General features: G+C 44.5%; 1 protein-coding gene across 1 annotated transcript in view; it reads right to left on the bottom strand.

The window, feature by feature from the left end:
- Positions 1 to 532: 532 nt before the first annotated feature.
- Positions 533 to 21,262, bottom strand: part of SAD1 (Small nuclear ribonucleoprotein family protein) — a 47,591-nt gene continuing 26,861 nt past the window's right edge. Inside the window, exon 4 of the mRNA XM_086527359.1 lies at positions 533 to 954. Within this exon, the coding sequence (XP_086383485.1) occupies positions 925 to 954 (30 nt within the window). The 3' untranslated portion in view covers positions 533 to 924. The remainder of the gene's footprint in view (positions 955 to 21,262) is intronic.

Below are 21,262 nucleotides of genomic sequence, written 5' to 3'. Positions count from 1 at the left end.
CAAAACTCCATGCTCTCAAAACTTAGATGAAAACCATCAAAAGGAGTTTTGACCTATTATTCATCCTTCAGTTATTTATTGGTGTGAGCTCAATCATTTCCTACAACTCTTTGACCAATCTTATGAAGCATTCATGGTGTCTTATATTTGAGCATCATGCACATCCACAACCCCAAACCGTTGGAACCATCCTGTCAATCCTTGCTGTATTTTGTTCGATGCACATGACCTCCAATGAGCTCATCTACAATCTCTTTTACTACTAATAGTACACAGAGCAAACATGTCCATGGCCATGTTCCATTCCAACACTTCTCTGAAGGGCTGTTTGCAGAGGTAGGTTTTCTTGACTAAAAAAGAATTTATATTCATGAACTCTTCACTTATAGTGCCTCTAACATCACAATGCAACAAAGAATCTAATTTAAAATTCACACCCTTGAAAGAAAAAAGCAAAGCTAGTATAACAAGAATTAAACTGAACCATTTGGAAACTTGGAATGAAGCACAAATACAGAATGTACCCATCATAGGTTGCCGAAATGCTTCAACATGATGAAATAAAAAAATCAACATTCGAGAAAATCATTTTAAAATGATCCGTGCCCCATTAGACTGGTCACAAATTTTCTACAACATTGAGATATAGCCCATATCATTTGTAACCCACAAAATAGTTGACAACACTGTTGAGCATCAGTAGGGTAGACGCCTTTGCAACTAGTCAAAGAGATTTGAGAAGCCTTGTATTTCTATATCAGATCGTATTCCCCGTGTGCAAATACGCAGGGTGGGCAGCAATAATTTTTGCCCAACCCCGAACGTCAGTTGAGCCAGTCTTTGTATAAACGTCCAACAACAATCGCAGAAGCACCATGTAGAAAGCACTTTCAAATGCCTCATGTAGACAATATTTCATGATAATCAACCTTCCGGGCCACCACCAGGTACAAGCTGCAAATAAAGCTCTCTCTCTCTCTCTCTCTCTCTCTCTCTCTCTCTCTCTCTCTCTCTCTCTCGTGGGCACAAAAAGGAGCTAATATCTATTACTTGAAAAATCCCTCAGAACGCCCATATAGTGCCGATTCTGAGGGCAAGTACAAAACTGTTGACATAGCAGGCCCACTGGCAGCATCTGATAACTGAGATACAGCTAGCTACATGGCAGAACTGAGAAAAAACTGAAAAGCCAGGGAAAAAACCCCCTCTTAGAGACTAAAGAGTGCCCTAAAAGGGGAGAGGATGACAGCAGCTAAAACCGGCATGTACACAATAGAGGACAGTACTAATCCAATTACCTATTAACTTTACACAAGAGCACTGAGAAGAAAAGAGAACACAGATGCGTTCAGTGACTAGAATGCCACTGCGCACACAAAGACCGACACCCTGTAGGCCCCAAAGACTGGTGCCCCTTTCGGTATTTCTTTATTCAATTAAAACAAGACGATCTGGACATGTAGATCAAAGTCTCACAAAGCTGTCCAAACCTGGCGAGGACTGAAATTGCAAGTTTCTAACCCAATTTCGATAGCATAACAACTCCAAAACCCCTGTAGGTCAAAAGCACATGTCTAGGACGGATTCTCTCGCAATTTAGGAGCTTTCTGGTGAGCTGTAACAGAAATTCAGTGTGCTGTTATTTACTGTTTTGTCACTGTCAGGTGCCCAAAACCCTGTACATGCATCCCAAGGCTTTCCAAGGCTCCCCTGGTGCTAATTTGGAATTTAGGTTCGAAACCCTAAACGTGCAGAAAAACAAAGCAGGCTGTAATTCTCTGTTTTGGGTCGTTTTGGCCGAGCGACCACGTCTACGCGTGTCCCAAGGGCTCCCGCACGTAATGGGACACTCCCCCTGTGATTTGGACGATTTTTCACGCGAGAAAACTCTCCAAATTCGCAATCTTTCGCGATGGAACTGTTGCGTACCTGTGGGGGATTAGCAATTAGCTAATCCGGTTCCTGTTCAGAATGCTCTTGCCTTGGCAAACGCACATAAAACCCCCAGAGTTGTACATAGTCAACTGAGATGCCGAACTAGTGGGACACTACCATATGTGCAAAGGGGAGAGAGAGATGCATGAGAGTCAATCGTTGCGCTACATGAGAGAAAAGAGAAGGCAAGCTTTTCAGTAAAGTTGTGAACCTGCACCCACTACTCACACACATTGTAGCAATTAGCTAATCCGGTTCCTGTTCAAAAGGCTCTTGCCTTGGCAAACGCGCATAAAACCCCCAGAACTGTACATAGTCAACTGAGATGCCCAACTACTGGGGCATTACCATATGTGCAAAGGGGGGAGAGAGATGCATGAGAGAAAATCATCGCGCTATATGAGAGAAAGGAGAAGGCAAGCTTTCCATTAAAGCTGTGAACCTACACCTACTACTCACACACACACTGTAGGTCACCTATGCTTCAAAAATCAGCCTCCACTTCAATTTTGGGCACCTCTTCACACCCCACCCTTGAAATACTGCAAGCGACCACCCTTGCATGCCAATAATACATTGCTGATATCTCCTGATATCACATATATTCTATGATGTTGATACCAACCTGTTTAATCCAAATAGGGCGGTAGACCTTAGACTTAAACTTTATTTGCTTTCACCCATTTAATTTGTTGCCCACTTTACCTGTACTTTCAAGACACAACAAAGGGGAAAGGGATACAGGTTGCTAGATTGCACCTGTATGAGAAGACCGACACCAGATTGGCCACTAAATAAGCGCCCCAGGGAATAAAAGCTGTGGTTCCCTACAAGCTGCCCCGCACAATCTGGCCTGAATTTCATCTGTTCTGGCCCGATTTCGGCAACATAACTGTACTAGGACCCTTCACAGTCAGTATCCCCACGCATTATATGACTTTCCCGACGCATACGGACACTTTACAAAACCTGGCGAGAATCTGCAGCACACTGAATTCTCTGTTTTCTGCCCCGAAAATGCGCCAGATTACCTGTACAGCGGTCCCTTCGCATCCCCGAACCTCCTGGGGGTATTAGGGTCCGTTTAGGGCCGAAACCCTAAACCTGCAAAAATAGACAGCAGGCTGTAATTCACTGTTTCGGGTTCCGTTTCGCGTGTCGGTCGCATCCGTAGCAAGTCCTCGAGCTCCCGCAACTGTAGGGCTACTTGCCCTTTGAATCGGACGGGATTTTGCACGTGAAACCTCTCCGAATTCACATGTACCTGCGGGGGATTAGCCGCTAGCTAATCCAATACCTGTGCAAGAGGCTCTTGCCTTGGCAATCGCGCATGAATCCACATAACTGTACATTGGTCAAATGAAAAGCCCACTAGAGGGGCATAACATACTGCTCATAGGGGAGAGAGAGAGTAGTGCGTAGCGTGCAGGGCATCACTCCTAGCACCTAAGAGGGAAAGGAAGCACTCCATAGCTCTTAACCTGTGACAAAGCTGCAAATGAGTCTCCTCTCTCATTTTAGGCGTCCCCTCTCTGGCCAGGAGTAGCAGAATGCTCACGGAGTGCTACATGGCACACTTTCCGACTTTGGGCATTCCTAGCTAAAAATATCTCAACTGGTACATCAGTTGACTTTGCAGCAGGGCAATAAAATGATCCTCTTGTCATTCCAGAGCTAATGACACGAACACATTTTCAGGCCCAAAATAGCAGTTCCCTAAATTTTAGGAGATGCTGCCATTGTATCTTTCTAGGTCATCTGACCCTCTTTGTACACTACAGCCACACCAAGAACTGAAATGTAGCCTATGTAGCAAAGGATCCCACTTTGGCTAGTCAATGACCCCACTTTGGCTAACCATAGTCCTTGTCCAACCTTAGTGCTCTCTTGCCCTCAGGCCTAGACTCCCTCTGAACAGTTCCACACTAGCTATGCAATGCAGGGCAGTTAGATTTCTAGAGGGGTGTTTCCAAAAAGAGAAAATAAATAAATAATAAGAAAGAAATCAACAAAAAGGATAGATAGTAGTCACATGCTGGTGACATATGCCCCTCTTGAAATCTCAAACGTCCTCGTTTGCATATATGTCATACATGCTCACAGTCAACACTCAGGTGTGCGCACACCTATCAACACATGTACGACACATACATGCTCATTGTCAACCCTGGTGTATTCAACACCTCGTTGACACATGTATTGCCTGCTTGTGAACCCTGTCCCAATGACATAGTGGTAGCTTCGCACTCTACCATTGCTTTGAGTCATTAACTTTCCAATGACAAAATGGTAGCTACGCATTTTGCCACTGTCTTTTAGTACACGTTGGATCCACTAACACTTTCGAGCATACCCAAACCGACAGTTTAAGAATGCAGTTACACATGTACTCTTTAATAGAAGCAATTACTATATCCTTGACAAACTGACAAGAAATACTCACTTCTATAGCACTAACCAAACTTTTGGACATTCCATAAGAGCAATTACCAAACTGACAATCTGTACAGCTCTAATATTCATGTAACGTGTACTTCATTTGAGCTCACTTTAAATAACATGTACATCATTTCTTTCAGAAGCCATTGTCACACTGACAATCTATGTAGCTCTGAAACTCAAAGGGTCAAGGTAGGTTACAAATCGAAATCTTCAAGGTAAAGTGATAACACAGTTGGTGATTCTGCAAGTTCACCTTCTTCCATCCACTTAGCATCCATTGGTGGATAGTTTCTAAACTTCACCAAGTAACGCCTAGCAACCTTGCCTTTCACTTTTCTTTCTTTATGTGCCAAAATCTGTTCCGGGACCAAGATCTCATCAAGTTCCTTGACTTCCGGCTGATCTTCAGCTAGCATATCTTCTGGCACATCACCCACATAGGGTCTAAGAAGACTCACATGAAACGCATTGTGAATCTTCCAACTCTCAGGCAATTTCAGCCTATATGCAACATCACTGATTATGTCGCATACTTGAAAAGGCCCATAGTAACGCATGCTGAGCTTTGGAAACAATCTTTCCTTGCCCTTCATCTTCTTTAACCTTGCCTTTTCAAAGCGCAAAAGCACCCAATCACCAAGTGAAAATACCACTTCACGACGGTGACGATCAACTGCTTTCTTTTGCTTTGCCTGAGTCTTTTCTAAGGCCTTGACCTTCTTGTACATTTCATCCATGTCCTGAACATACTTATCTGCTTCAAATATCTTGTCCTTTGTATGCAATATGGGAGGAACTTTCTTGCCACCTTCAACTATCTAAAAGGTGTCTTGCCAGTTGATGAATGCACTGTATTATTGTATGCATACTCCACCAATGGCAAATACTGCTCCCACTTTCCTTTATGCTCTGACACATAGCACTTCAGCAGATCTAGGATAGTAGAATTTGCCTCTTCTGACTACCCATCTGTTTGAGGATGAAATGACAAAGAGAATTTGAGCGTTGTTCCCATATTCTCAAACAAGCCTCTCCAGAACAAACTTGTCATGCGTGGATCACGGTCGCTAACAAAATTTCGGATAAATCTTCTGTATTAAGAGCATAGTCCCAAGAAGCTTCAAACATCGTGCACCGTCTTCAAATCTGGCCATGACTTGATCGCTTCAACTTTAGCAGGATCCATTTTGACACCATCCTTTGAGACAATGTGTCCCAGAAAGTGAATCTCTTCCGGAAAAAATTCACTTTTCTTTGCATTGATGAGCAACCTATGGTTGTGTAGCTCTTTGAACATGGCCAAGTGATGCCTATGCTCCTCTTCATTCTTTGAGTAGACTATCATGTCGTCAAAGAATGTACCAACAAACTGCTGGTGTGGACGGAAAATTCTGTTCATCATCTTATTGAATGTAGCAGGAGCATTTGTGAGACCAAAAGGCATCACTAAAAATTCGTAAAGGCCAAACGTCGTCCTAAAAGCAGTCTTGTGCACATCCTCTGATCTAATGCGGAATTAATGGTACCCACTCTTTAGATCTATCCTGCTAAACATAGCTGGTGCTTCTAATTTGTCCATAATATCATCAATTTTAGGTATAGGGAACCTATTCTTGATGGTATTCTTGTTCAGTGCACGATAGTCGATGCACATACGCCATGAGCCATCCTTTTTTTGCACCAACAGCACTGCAGAACAGAATGGAGATGAACTAGGCTGAATCAGCCCCTTTTCTAACAGCTCCTGTACTTGGCTCATTATCTCTTTCTGCTAAGCCGCACTAACCCTGTACGGAGGCCTATTTGGTGGGCTACTGCCTGGCACCAAATCTATCGCATGGTCCTCGGGTCTCTCTTGCGGTAATTGAGACGGTAATGAATCGGAAAAACAGTCACTATACTGATGTACAAACATTGACCTTTCTTTATCTAACACAGATAAATTTGATTCATCACAGTCTGACACTTACATCACATCTATCCAGTGGCATGATGTAAAATTCTTCAGCATCTACATAGGACTGGATATGTAGGCGCAACTTTCCGATGATGGGTGTCACAGCCTCTGTATGGCCAGGACATGCCAAACCTGCCTCTGTTGTATACCCCATCTCTTCAGGTCTAATTCCCAACTTTGAAGCCAATTCTGGGGAAATGAAGTTTGCTTTGGCACCTGGATCAAAGAAGATAAGTATTGTTTGATCCCTGACTTTTCCCCATACTCTACAAAGCTCACTTGCATCTGAATTTGGCTTGTCGCCCACCATATATGGCACTAGACCAGCCATGGGCCTCTTTCCTTTCCTGTCCTCCTTGTCTTCAGAATCAGCTGGCCTTTTATTTTGAGGACAATTCTCAGCAATGTGGCCAGGCTGCTCACAGATAAATCATTTGTTCTCTGACCTCAGGACCTGCCTTTGCTCTTCCGACTTGCGAGGAAAAGATCTTTTCCATTTCTTTGCTGGTCCTTTTGCTGGTTCAGCCGTGGCTTTGCCTTTCCATGCTTTGGCTGGCTTCTGAGTCGCTCTAGGAACCTTATTGAGAACGTACTTCTTCGCTGAATTTTTCTTGGCTGATCCTTCCTTGACGCCAGTATTGAATTCACAATCTTCTCCCTTGAGCACACCATTGCCAGTGTTTGCTACCTCGATAAGCTGCATCAAAGTAGTGACTTTGGTCTTCGTGCAGTACTTTCTCAATCCTTTGGGTAGGCCACGACAGTATTTTTCAATTTGTTCTGTCAATGGCACAAACCTGTAGGAAGTTACTGGAAGTAGAGCTTTCCAAAACGTCCGATTGAAGTCATCCAGATTCTTGCAAGTAGCAGCATTAAGCTGGTGCCATTCTATCATGACATCTGCTTCAAAGTCATCAGATAGCATGGCAAAGTCATCAGATAACCATGCTGATGCAAAAATCTGCTTGAAGTAAATCCATGTGGACGGAGCTTGCCCTTGAAGCAATAAAGTTGTCCACCATTGTCTTGCATTCCCTGTCAAGAAGGTGGCTGCCTTGCGGACCTTTGAAGCCTCTGTAAAGTTTCCTCCTGCATAGGCCTTGTCAAACTGCTGGAGGAATGAGAGAGCCTTCTTTCTGTCATCAAACCCTGTGAAGGTCGTGAATGTCACACCTTTGTACGGAGTTGGCTTCTCCAGCGGCGTTAAGTTGTCATACAGAAGTGATTGAAACGTGGGAACACTGTTAGGGTTCATCTGTGTTCCTTAGACGCTATTAAGTTGACCTGGAGATGCCATATTTGGCTGTTGATTTGTAATCCCAGCCATACCAAAGTTTGCCTTTGGCATCCCAAATTGGCCCTCAGTGCTTTGAAACCCTGGTTGCATGCCCATGACACCATACATGGGGTTAGGCATCATCGTTTGAGCACCCCCGAACATTGTTCCTGGCGTGTAAAACTGATTCCCGGGTGCATGACCAGCCATGCTCTAGAATACTGGTCCACCTCCAAAATAGCCAGGGTGTACTGAAGGTGGTGGGAAGACTTGTTGCATAGCCTGTAGGTTGCTTCCCTGCCCATTATAACCAGCTATAGACTACTGAAAGGTGGCTGGCTGAACTGGTACAGCTTGAAAGACTGGCATTTCAGCCACCTGTTCTTGCATCTTGGGCACAAGTTTTGGAGACTGCATGGTCTCCGTCAAGTGTACAGGTGTTTCCATTGATTCTACAGTATAAATCACCTGTGCTTGAGCCTTAACAGGCTTTTGAATATCATCCAGTGATCCAACTTGCTGAGACGAAAGAGGAGGTTGCAGAAAGGCTAAAAACCTCGGGTTCTGCATTACTTGTGTAAAGATAGTCACAGCAGTAACCAACTAGGTCCTGAAGTCTGTGGTGGTCTTGAAGACTCACCCACTTCATGTGTCTGTTGACCCTGTGAAGAGGAAACCTCTTCAGTCACATCATCTGGTCTGTCAGCCATAATTGCAATTCCCTGTGTCTGGTCTATGATTCCCTGTGTCTTCAAACCCAATGTCTTCAAACCCAAACTGACCAAGGCTCACTTCTATGGGAAAAAGTGATTTAATCCCGGGGATGGAACCATGAAACCGGCCTGTTTAATCCAAAAAGGGCGGTAGACCTTAGACTTAAAATTTATTTGCTTTCACCCATTTAATTTGTCGCCCACTTTACCTGTACTTTCAACACACAACAAAGGGGAAAGGGATACAGGTTGCTAGATTGCACTTGTATAAGAAGACCGACACCAGATTGGCCCCTAAATAGGCGCCCCTTTCGGTATTTCTTTATTCTTTAAAAGAGGGAATAAAAGTTGTGGTTCCCTACAAGCTGCCCCGCACAATCAAGGGTAAATTTCATCTGTTCTGGCCCAATTTCGGCAACATCACTGTACTAGGACCTTTCACAGTCAGTATCCCCACGCATTAGATGACTTTCCCGACGCATACGGACACTTTGCAAAACCTGGCGAGAATCTGCAGCACGCTGAATTCTCTGTTTTCTGCCTCGAAAATGCGCCAGATTACTTGTACAGCGGTCCCCTCGCGTCCTCGAACCTCCTGGGGGTATTAGGGTCCGTTTAGGGCCGAAACCCTAAACCTGCAAAAATAGACAGCAGGCTGTAATTCACTGTTTTGGGTTCCGTTTCGCGTGCCGGTCACATCCGTAGCAAGTCCTCGAGCTCCCGCACTTGTAGGGCTACTTGCCCTTTGAATCGGACAAGATTTCGCACGTGAAACCTCTCCGAATTCACCTGTACCTGCGGGGGATTAGCCGCTAGCTAATCCAGTACCTGTGCAAGAGGCTCTTGCCTCGGCAATCGTGCATGAACCCACATAACTGTACATTGGTCAAATGAAAAGCCCACTAGAGGGGCATAACATACTGATCATAGGGGAGAGAGAGAGAGAGAGCAGTGCGTAGCGTGCAGGGCATCACTCCTGGCACCGCACTGTACATAAGAGGGAAAGGAAGCACTCCATAGCTCTTAACCTATGACAAAGCTGCAATTGAGTCTCCTCTCTCATTTTAGGCGCCCCCTCTCTGGCCAGGAGTAGCAGAATGCTCACGGAGTGCCACATGGCACACTTTCCGACTTTGGGCATTCCCGGCTAAAAATATCTCAACTGGTGCATCAGTTGACTTTGCAACAGAGCAATAAAATGTTCCTCTTGTCATTCCAGAGCTAATGACGCGAACACATTTTCAGGCCCAAAATAGCAGTTCCCTAAATTTTAGGAGATGCTGCCATTGTATCTTTTTAGGTCAACTGACCCTCTTTGTACACTGCAGCCACACCAAGAACTGAAATGTAGCCTATGTAGCAAAGGATTCCACTTTGGCCAGTCAATGACCCCACTTTGGCTAACCATACTCCTTGTCCAACCTTAGTGCTCTCTTGCCCTCAGGCCTGGACTCCCTCTGAACAATTCCACACTAGCTATGCAATGCAGGGCAGTTAGATTTCTAGAGGGGTGTTTCCAAAAAGTGAAAATAAATAAATAATAAGAAAGAAATCAACAAAAAGGATAGATAGTAGTCACATGCTGGTGACAGATGTGCTTCCAGAAATGTAGCGTTGGACGATTAGACAATCCCACCAACCTGGCGACCACACATGTATCAAGCATAGAAGTACTCTCAAGCACAAACTTCTCTAGGCAAATTCCGTATGGAAAGAGGAGATACAATTGCTCAACTACTCCTTTGAGCATCATGAACCACGCTCTTACCGTGCTCCAAAGGGCTACCTCAAGTCACTGTGGGTTCCATCTGAAAAGCTTCAAGATATAGTTGCAATAGTTGAGGTGAATCAACCAATTCAGACTCTTCTATCCATTTAGCATCCAAAGATGGATAGTTCTTGAACTTCACCAAATAGCGTCCTACAACCTTCTCTAACCTTCCTTTCCTTATGTGCCAATATCTGTTCAAGAACAAGAATCTCATCCAATTCTTCCACTTCGGGCTATTTCTCATCAAGCATATTCTCTAGCACATAACCAACAAAGGGCCTTAGAAGACTGACATGTAAAGCATAATGTATTTTCCAGCCTTTGGTAGCTTCAACCTGTAAGCTACATCACTGATCTTTTCTGAAATCTGAAAAGGATCATAATATCGCATATTCAACTTTAGAAACAATGTTCCTTGCGGTTCCTTTTCTTAACCTGGCCTTTTCAAAGCGCAAAAGTACCCAATCACCAAGTGGCAAAACAAGTTCACGACGGTGACGATCAACAGCTTTCTTTTCCTTAGCCTGAGTCTTCTCAAGAGCAATCTTTATCTTCCTGTATGTTTCATCCATACCTTGGACATACTTGTCTGCCTCAAATATCCTGTCCTTAGTTTGCAAAATGGGTGGCACTTGCTTCCCTCCTTCCACTATCTCAAATGGTGCCTTGCCTATTGACGTAGGCACAGTATTATTGTAAGCATATTCAACCAATGGAAGATGGTGTTCCCAAGTTGCCTTGTGCTTTGAACCAAAACATTTGAGCACATCTAGGTGTAACAAACTGCTGACGTGTCAAAACCCTAATTTTGATGAAACCCTAACCCTAAAATCAAAAACCCTAATTCTGTCCGAAACCCTAATTCTATTGAAACCCTAGCCCTAAAATCAAAAACCCTAATTTTGTTGAAACCCTAACCCTAAAATTAGAAACATATTTCTGTCCGAAATCCTAATTATGCTAAAACCCTAACCCTAAAATCAAAAACCCCAATTCTGCCCAAAAACCTAACCCTAAAATCAAAAACCCTAACCCTGATTTGCTGACATGGCGGACTGACACATGGCCTGCTGTACGGATACCAACGCGATTTACGAAAAGTTGGCAGCTTTTGGCATTGCTTTTTGGACCAGAAGCTTTTGAGTTTTGAAGGCTTTTCCTTGTAATTGCTTTTTAGGCCAAGGGCCTTTAAATATGAGGTTAGGGCTCATTCTCTGGCATGCTTTCTGGAGAAGGTGCAGAGTCTGGAGTGCCGGCTTGTACTGTGTTGATGCAATATAAAGAAATACCGAAAGGGGCACCAAGGTTTGGGGCCAATACTCTCTGGGGTAATTTCCGCCACTCCATGTCGCATGTCGTCTCTCTCTTTCAGTTCAGTTGTTATTGAAGTGTTAAAAGTCTGTTCAGTCTGTTCTTTTCTATTGGCACGTGGCGCCCGTCTTGTGACATAGGACAGTAGAATTTGCCTATTCTGACTGTCCATCAATTTGTGGATGAAACAAAGATGAGAATTTTAACGTAGTGCCCATGTTCTCAAACAATGCCTTCCAGAAAAGACTCGTTATACGTGGATCCCCGTCACTGACAATTGAGTGAGGCATCCCGTGATACTTAAAGATATTGCTCATGAATATCTTGACCATGTGTTCTAGCTTTATCTTCTTCCTAACAGAAATGAAATGGGCCTGGTTTCTGAACCTACAAATGATAGTCCAAATCCCATCATTGTATGTTTGCGTTCTTGGAAGATCAAAGCTAAAGTCCATCACTATGCTTTCCCATGGCCTATTAGGGATCGGCAATGGCTGCAACAATCCCGATTGCTTTTGCCTGTCAAATTTGACTTTTTGGCATACCAAGCATGATCTCACAAATGTGACAACATCTTGACGCAAGGCTGGCCAATAGAAGAATGCCTCAACCCCTTTCATTGTCGCATCAATTCCACGATGCCCAGCATATGGTGGAGCATGACTTTCCATCAAACCCTTTCGCTGTAACTATTTAGTGACGCATAACTTTCCATGCATCATGAGAAAGTCATTCTTAAGCATATAGTGCTCATGATGTTGCCCATCAACAAGCTGATCGTAGATCCTTGCAAAAACTGAATCTTCAACATATTGTGCCTTCATTTCGTCTAGTTCACAATGGTAGGGAATTGACACTGCTGAAATTTGGGGCTTTCATGACAACGCATCAGCCACCACGTTCTTTTTCCCTTCGACATGCCTAATATGGAAATGGAACATTGACAAGATGTTTGCCCATCGCATGTGTTTCTCAGACAACTTCGTTTCTGTGAGAAAGTATCGCAAGGTTTTGTGATCTGTTTAGACAACAACATCAGCCCCTAGCAGATAGTGTTTCCAACTAGTGAGAGCGTGAATTACTGCCAGCAATTCCTTCTAATGAACTTGCAAGTTCCTTTCGGTGTTCAAAAGAATTATTCTCTCATATGTGACTACTCGGCCATTCTGCATTAGAACTGCACCAAGATTGTGGCCACATGCATCACATTGAACCACAAAAGGTTACGAAAGATCTGGCAAAATGATCACCGGATCTAAAGTCAACTTTTCTTTCAAGTGGGAAAGCTAAAATCTCCTTGGCTGTCCACTTGAAAGTAACTCCTCTTGCAATGCATGGAGTGGAGAAGCAATCTCAACAAAATTTCAAATGAACCTCCTGTAGTAGTCAAAGATACACAAGAATTTTTACCAACTTCCAAGTCTTGCCGAGTGGCCCAATTTTTAAAGTTCAGTTGGACCCTATCCGATGGGGCCTAAGGGACAAAAGGAATATAAGAACTTGCATGAAGGCTGATGACGTGGCAATTGTACGGACACCCGCAAATTGCGTTGATGATGTGGCAGTTGTACGGACACCCGCGTTTTACATTGCTGATGTGGCAGGCCGTATAGCTTTCCACAAATTGCGTTGGCCACCCCTAGCGCTAGCTTTTGGGCCAAGATGCTTTTTCAACCTGATGCTTTTGGGACTCTACTTCTGGGAGCAAAACTCCGCCGTGTCGTCTCTCTCTCTCTCTCTCTCTCTCTCTCTCTCTCTCTCTCTCTCTCTCTCTCACGTGAACCGCTCTCCTGTGTCCCCCCAAGGGGAGGGGCAGCCCGGTGGGAGGCATTACGAGTAGCCTTGCCCCCCTCCCCTTCAATCAACAGCAACCCACCGAGGCCCAATACATCAGTCCGGTTTGACGGGCTCCGACAACACAGCATGCCTAGTTTGACGAGCTCCAACGCAGTAGTCCGGCATTTCTAGAGCAACAGAGGCCGACACAGCAGCGCGGGTTTGACGAGCTCCAACACGGCAGTCCTGGCAAGCGTTGTGTGCGTTTTCCCGAGCGCTGTGTGAGTTTTAGGCCTTGGCTTACTCGACATTACTGCCACTTACTTTGGTGCTGAAGAATGCAACTGCCTAGCTCCTGACAAGCAAAGCACAGTAAGAACCGGTTCACCCAGCCTGGTTTCTTGACGAGGTACAGACAAGCAGCTTGTTTCAAACCTCCTACTCTGATTTGACGGACCTAACCAATCACACAGGGGGGTTACCGGCCTGTTAACTTCAAAAAGGGCGGTAGACCTTAGACTTAAACTTTATTTGCTTTCACCCATTTAATTTGTCGCCCACTTTACCTGTACTTTCAAGACACAACAAAGGGGAAAGGGATACAGGCTGCTAGATTGCACCTGTATGAGAAGACCGACACCAAACTGGCCCCTAACTTAGGCGCCCCTTTCGGTATTTCTTTATTCTTTAACAGAGGGAACAAAAGTTGTGGTTCCCTACAAGCTACCCCGCACAATCTTGGCTAAATTTCAACTGTTCTGGCCTGATTTCGGCAACATAACTGTACTAGGACCCTTCACAGTCAGTATTCCCACGCATTGGATGACTTTCCCGACGCATACGGACACTTTGCAAAACCTGGCGAGAATCTGCAGCACGCTGAATTCTCTGTTTTCTGCCCCGAAAATGCGCCAGATCACCTGTACAACGGTCCCCTTGCGTCCCCGAATTTCCTGGGGGTATTAGGGTCCGTTTAGGGCCAAAACCCTAAACCTGCAAAAATACACAGCAGCTGTAATTCACTGTTTCGGGCTCCGTTTCCCGTGCCGGTCGCATCCGTAGCAAGTCCTCGAGCTCCCGCACCTGTAGGGCTATTGGCCCTTTGAATCGGACGAATTTCGCACGTGAAACCTCTCCGAATCACCTGTACCTGCGGGGGATTAGCCGCTAGCTAATCCAATACCTGTGCAAGAGGCTCTTGCCTCGGCAATCGCGCATGAACCCACATAACTGTACATTGGTCAAATGAAAAGCCCACCAGAGGAGCATAGCATACTGCTCATAGGGGAGAGAGAGAGCAGTGAGAGGTGTGCAGGTCATGACATCCTGCACCTCACTGTACATAGAGGGTGGGTAAGCCAGCACTCCATTGAAGCTCTGCCACCTGTGACAGCACTCAAAAACGAGCTCACAGCTGAACATCACGATTTTGCCTTCTTTTTAAGTAGTAAACTGGCCTCAGAGTGCCAAGTGTCACTCATTTGTGCATTTTCCTGCTTTAGATCCTCGGGTCTAAAAATATCTCACCTGCAACCTCTGTTGACTTGGCCACAGAGTAACAAAATGATCCCCATGTCAAACTGCACGTAATGACGCGAAGACATTTTGCCGTCCAAAAATAGCAGTCCCTAAAAGAGTTTCTGCCATTACATTCTTCTAGGTCATCTGACCCTCTTTGTACACTGCAGCCACACCCAGAACTGAAATGTAGCCTATGTAGCAAAGGATTCCGCTTTGGCTGGCCAATGAGCCCACTTTGTCTAACCATAGTCCTTGTCCAACCTTAGTGCTCTTTAGCCCTCAGGCCTGAACTCTGGAGTTCCGCCAATTTCATGTGCAGTTGGAATAGGCTGTCTATCCTCTGAAGAGGAACCCTCTTCCTTGTTGCCATCCATCCTGTATCCAAAGAGAGACTCATAGCCTTTCTCACCTGTATCCAAAGAAAGAGAAAGACTCATAGCCTTTCTCACTTGTATCCAAAGAAAGACTCTCTCACCTGTAAATCCAAAGAAAGGCTACGAAAGAAAGACTCTCATAGCCTTTCTCACCTGTAAATCCAAAGAAAGACTCGTAGCCTTTCTCACCTCTATCCAAAGAAAGACTCTCATAGCCTTTCTCAACTATAAATCCACTCGATCTACTTTCAAACTCTCTGTGTTTTTAAGGTCATCCCAAACTCTCTCCGTGTCTTTAACCCAAACTAACCAAGGCTCACTTTTTGAGAAAAAAGTGATTTAATCCCGTCGATGGAACCATGTAACCGGCCTGTTAACTTCAAAAAGGGCGGTAGACGACTTAAACTTTATTTACTTTCATCCATTTAATTTGTCGCCCACTTTACTTGTACTTTCAAGACACAACAAAGGGGAAAGGGATACAGGCTGCTAGATTGCACCTGTATGAGAAGACCGACACCAGACTGGCCCCTAACTTAAGCGCCCCTTTCGGTATTTCTTTATTCTTTAACAGAGGGAATAAAAGTTGTGGTTCCCTACAAGCTACCCCGCACAATCTTGGCTGAATTTCAACTGTTCTGGTTTTCGGCAGCATAACTGTACTAGGACCCTTCACAATCAATATTCCCACGCATTGGATGACTTTCCCGACGCATACGGACACTTTGCAAAACCTGGCGAGAATCTACGACACGCTGAATCCTCTGTTTTCTGCCCCGAAAATGAGCCAGATCACCTGTACAGCGGTCCTCTTGCGTCCCCGAACCTCCTAGGGGTATTAGGGTCCGTTTAGGACCTAAACCTGCAAAAATACACAGCAAGCTGTAATTCACTGTTTCGGGCTCCGTTTCACGTGCCGGTCTCATCCGTAGTAAGTCCTCGAGCTCCAGCACCTGTAGGGCTACTTGCCCTTTGAATCGGACGAGATTTCGCACGTGAAACCTCTCCGAATCACCTGTACCTGCGGGGGGATTAGCCGCTAGCTATCCAGTACCTATGCAAGAGGCTCTTGCCTCGGCAATCGCGCATGAACCCACATAATTGTACATTGGTTAAATGAAAAGCCCAGTAGAGGGGCATAACATACTGCTCATAGGGGAGAGAGAGAGCAGTGAGAGGTGTGCAGGTCATGACATCCTGCACCTCACTGTACATAGAGGGTAAGCCGGCACTCCATTGAAGCTCTCCCACCTGTGACGGCACTCAAAAACGAGCTCACAGCTGAAAATCACGTTTTTGCCTTCTCTTTAAGTAGTAAACTGGCCTCAAAGTGCCAAGTGTCACTCATTTGTGCATTTTCCCGCTTTAGACCCTCGGGTCTAAAAATATCTCACCTGCAGTCTCTGTTGACTTTGCCACAGAGTAACAAAATGATCCCCATGTCAAACTGCACGTAATGACGCGAAGACATTTTGCCGTCCAAAAATAGCAGTCCCTAAAATTTAGGAGTTTCTGCCATTACATTCTTCTAGGTCATCTGACCCTCTTTGTACACTGCAACCACACCCAGAACTGAAATGTAGCCTATGTAGCAAAGGATTCCGCTTTGGCTGGCCAATGACCCCACTTTGGCCAACCATAGTCCTTGTCCAACCTTAGTGCTCTTTAGCCCTCAGGCATGGACTCTCTCTGAACAGATCCACACTGGCTATGCAATGCAGGGCAGTTAGATTTCCAGAGGGGTATTTTTCCAAAAGGTAAAACAAACGAAATTCCCCAAAGAAAGAGAAAATAAACAAAAATGGAATTGCCACTTGTTGGTGACAGGGTTGATCATGTCTTCCCCTAGTACTCCAACACAGAGCCGCAAGAGCTTTCTTGTGATGGCGGCCGCTCCAAAAAAAGACCCTTTCGCCCGTCAAGATGCACGGATTACAATCTTGGAGACGCAAATCCAAGAACTAATCAAGGAGAACGTGTTGCTTAAGCAACGCTTGCATTTGCTTGAGGAAGCTAAAGAAACAGAGTCAAGCTTTACTTGCAAAAGCTCACAAAGTCGAAGCTTCCCTCGCCGACATTGTCATGGCGGTACAAAAAGAACTACATGAGGTAACTAACAAGAAGTTGGATGCACAAATACATAAAGTGCTACAAGAAAACCGACGGCAAGAGTCTCTTGGCCTCAAGGTAAGGAGTGGAGGGCTCAACTCCCCATGGTGCACCGAAGAAGACACACTCGAAGAAGCCATCACTAAGCTCAATGATATTCTCCAACCAATCTACATCAAGCCCGATTCCATCTCCTGGATCAACGACACGAACAAGGCAATTCCACCCCAACAATGTATCCTTACATTCAAGGACAAAGAAGCATGATGAAACTACTGCAACAATCTCGCCTTCTCAGGGGAAGAACGCTTTGGACTGCCGAGGAACTGACTGCACAACAACTCAAGCTTAAAGCTAGTGAGCTCAATAGTGCACGAAGCTCGTAAACAAGGTAAATGGGTTGTTTACCGAGTCGGTAAAGCCATCATCCAAGAGTTTCGAACCCCTAAACCGGCATCTCCGTCTCTTGAACCCCATTAGGATCTTCTATTTCCCTTTTCCTCTTTTCCCTTCCAATGGACCCTCAGTCCCTAACTGATATGTATCTCTTTAAAAACCCCGTTGTAATGATCTCCTTTTGGTCCCATGGGTCATATGTGACCTCCAAGGAAGATAATGAAATCTCTCTCTCTCTCTCTCTCTCTCTCTCTCTCTCTCTCTCTCTATATATATATATATTTATTTATTTATTTATTTATTTATTTATTTATTTATTTATTTATTTATTTATTTATTTATTTATTTATTTATTTATTTATTTATTTATTAAAGTTCAATGATTTTGAAGTTTCTATTCGTTTTGCTATTGATTTCTCGCTTGGAGTGTCCAAGCCTGTTACACAATTCATGTGAGCTCAAGGATCAAGCTCTCTCTCTATTTCTCGGCTAATCCATGGCCCCTTCTTCTTCCCCTTGCAATTATTTGAGAGCTCTAATGTGTACTTGCATGTGTTATTGTGTATGGGCATTGTGTCTGTTGTGTACACTGTATGTAAATTGTTATGTACTATGACCGCGGCACCGCACATCACAATCAAGTCATAATAAGGTTGAACGGTCTTCAAATCGTGTTTTTTGTGGGTATTAGAGTCAAAGGACTCTAGTACTACTTGTATTCAAACACATAACGCTAAAAATTTCACTATTTGGGTGTTTTTTATGCCTCCCGTTCCGCGCCGTTCCCGTTCTGGACCCCTTAACGTTCCCCCATTCCGCAGGGAGGCCCGTCGCGGCGTCGCCGTTCCTGTTCCGTGTTTCGAGTCCATCTGGCATCAGCAATACCAACATTTTCAGCATCAGCCATCAACGCCTTTGCCCTCACCATTCAGAACTTCGCCTTGTCGCAACAGATCCTCAATGTTTTCAGAAGCCAACATCAGCCTTGCCAACGTTTTTGCATTCAGCAGATCGCCAGCAAACTGCAGATTTCAGTGCTCAAACCATCAGCGTTTTTCAGTTTTCAGCCTATCAACGCCACCAGCGACATCGGATCAGCCCATAGCCTCGTCGCATTCGCAAATTCCAACAAGCATCCCTAGCGTTTTCAGCATTTAGCCATAGCCTCTGTAACCGGCTTGGATACCCCAAGCGAGAAATCAATAGCAACACACGAACACAAACATCATAATCACTGAACCTTAATAGAGAGAGAGAGAGAGAGAGAGAGAGAGAGAGTTGACACGGCCCGACGGAGTTCTGTGCCTAGAGGTATTGGCCCCAAAGTCTAGCGCCCTTTTCTGTATTTCTTTTTCATTAATAATTGCATAATACAACTCCCGAGGGACCTCTACTCTCAGCCTCTGCGTTCAGATGCTCTGCAAAGTGAGGCCCCAAGGGCTCCTTATAAACATTACAAGGGATGCCAAAAGCACAGCCCCAAAAGCTTGTAACTCAAAAGCATTCAACCCAAAAAGCAATTGGTTCCAAAAAACTGTCAAAAAGCAGTCGGCGCATGTAACAGACTTGGACACTCCAAGTCAAGAATCAACCGAGACAGCACCAAATAACCACTTCAAACAATTCACAAATCACAATAGATTTGCACTGGCCCAGCGGAGTTCCGTGCCTAGAGATATTGGCCCCAAAGACTGGCGCCCCTTTCAATATTTCTTTTTATGTTAATCAGATCAAAGTACAAGAGAGAGGTTAGGGTCAGACTCTACGTCCAGATGCTCTAAGAAGTGAGACCCTCACCACTTATTTAAAGGTTACAAGGGATGCCCAAAAGCAGAGCCCCAAAAGCTTGAAAGCAAAAGCAGATTCTCTCTCTCTCTCTCAATGAGATTCAGTAAAAAGCAAGTTCTCTTTTTCTCTCTCTTTCTCCCAAATCATAGCAAAAAGCTGAGATTTGCGTCGCTCAAAATTTCCAGCAAAAAATACTTTTAAAAATAATAATAATTTTCACCTCCGCGATTTTCGAAAATTAGGGTTTCTGGCAAAAATTAGGGTTTGCAGGAATTTTAGGATTTCTGGCATAAATTAGGGTGTCTACTGTCCGTAGCCACGTCATCACTTTGTGACATACCCCCCTCTTGAAAGCATTGTAATCGACCGCGATTACGCCTGCAAAACCGACAAAAGCCATAAACCGTCTTAGCAGACACTGATTGTTAGTACCTACGCACTAGGAACACACATCTAGCACATGTACAAAATCGACAATCATATCACACGACATCACAGGACATCACCAGACATCACAGGACATCACATGACATTCAACATTCATTCGGATCTTAGAGAATGATTTATGGGCAATGTAGCTAGCCATCACATCTAGGTCCAATCGCGACCTCATCGATGTCCGATTGACTAACCCCTATTGCAACCATGTCTATTCGAGATCAAGTAGACCAAAATGCTGCAATCATTTCGTCTATCAGTTCCTGCACTCAATAGAAGTAAGAAACAAATCAGTACCATTATCAGGAATTCCATTTCATAAAGTCATCCAACAGAATACTCTCAGCTATCAGTATCCCTGAAGCTCAAAGAGACATCAGTGACTTTAGTATCAAAATCGAGGTATCTGTTGACAAGGGAGCGGAGTGACTCCCCTCTTGTGCATCCCACTCCACCAGATCTCCGGCCAAGCTGAATTCTGGGTTCCGTTTGGAGTAGACTATGCTAAACCAAAACATCGAGGTAAAGTTTCACAATCTGAGGAGTATCTGCTACGTCCTCCTCCTCCATCCACTTCGCATCAAGTGCAGGATAATTCTTGAACTTAACCAAGAACCGCCTTCTGACTTTACCCTTATTCTTCGTATCCTTATGTGCCAAAATCTGTTCAAGAACAAGGATCTCCTCGTTTTCTTCCACTTCGGGTTGCTCATCAGGCTCCCCATCATCAGACACATCACCCTTAACAGGTTTCAAGAGACTCACATGCAATGCATTGTGAATCCTCCAAGTATCTGGCAGTTTCAATCGGAAGGAGACATCATTTATCTTTTCAGTAATATGGAAAGGTCCGTAGTATCACATACTAAGCTTTGGAAAAAGCCTCTCCTTTCTCTTTTTCTTTCTTAGGCGTGCCTTCTCAAAACGTAAGAGCACCCAATCATCCTCCTTCAGTTTCAAGTCGCGACGATGGCGATCCGTTGCCTTTTTCTGTCGTTCTTGAGACTTCTGCAAAGTCTCGCGAACCTTGGCAAAAGCCGTATCCAAATCTCGCGAATATTCATCTGCTTCAAATATCTAATCTTTCATGCTCAGGAAGGATGGAACCTTCACAGCACTTTCAACAATTTCAAATGGCGTCTTCCCCATCGAAGAGTGTATCGTGTTATTGTAGGCAAATTCCACCAAAGGTAAGTTCTTTTCCCATTGAGTCTTCGGATCCGAGATACAAGACTTCAATAAATCTAAAATCACTGAATTGGCAATCTCAGATTGCCTGTCAGTCTCCAAGTGGAATTATGACAAGAACTGCAACCGCGTGCCAATGTTCTCCCAAATTGCCTTCCAAAACAAACTCATAAATCTGGGGTCTCTATCGAAAACAATCGTCTCAGACGTGCCATGCAATCGGAAAATCATCGTAATCATTTTGTGTTCTCGGGAGATCAAAACTGA

Source organism: Adiantum capillus-veneris, chromosome 13 (genome assembly GCF_014529385.1).
Source record: "Adiantum capillus-veneris isolate H3 chromosome 13, ASM1452938v2, whole genome shotgun sequence".
In the NCBI taxonomy this organism is placed as follows: Eukaryota; Viridiplantae; Streptophyta; class Polypodiopsida; order Polypodiales; family Pteridaceae; genus Adiantum; species Adiantum capillus-veneris.
The sequence above is the reverse complement of the archived record's forward strand: the minus strand, read 5'-3'. Positions and strand labels throughout refer to the sequence as shown.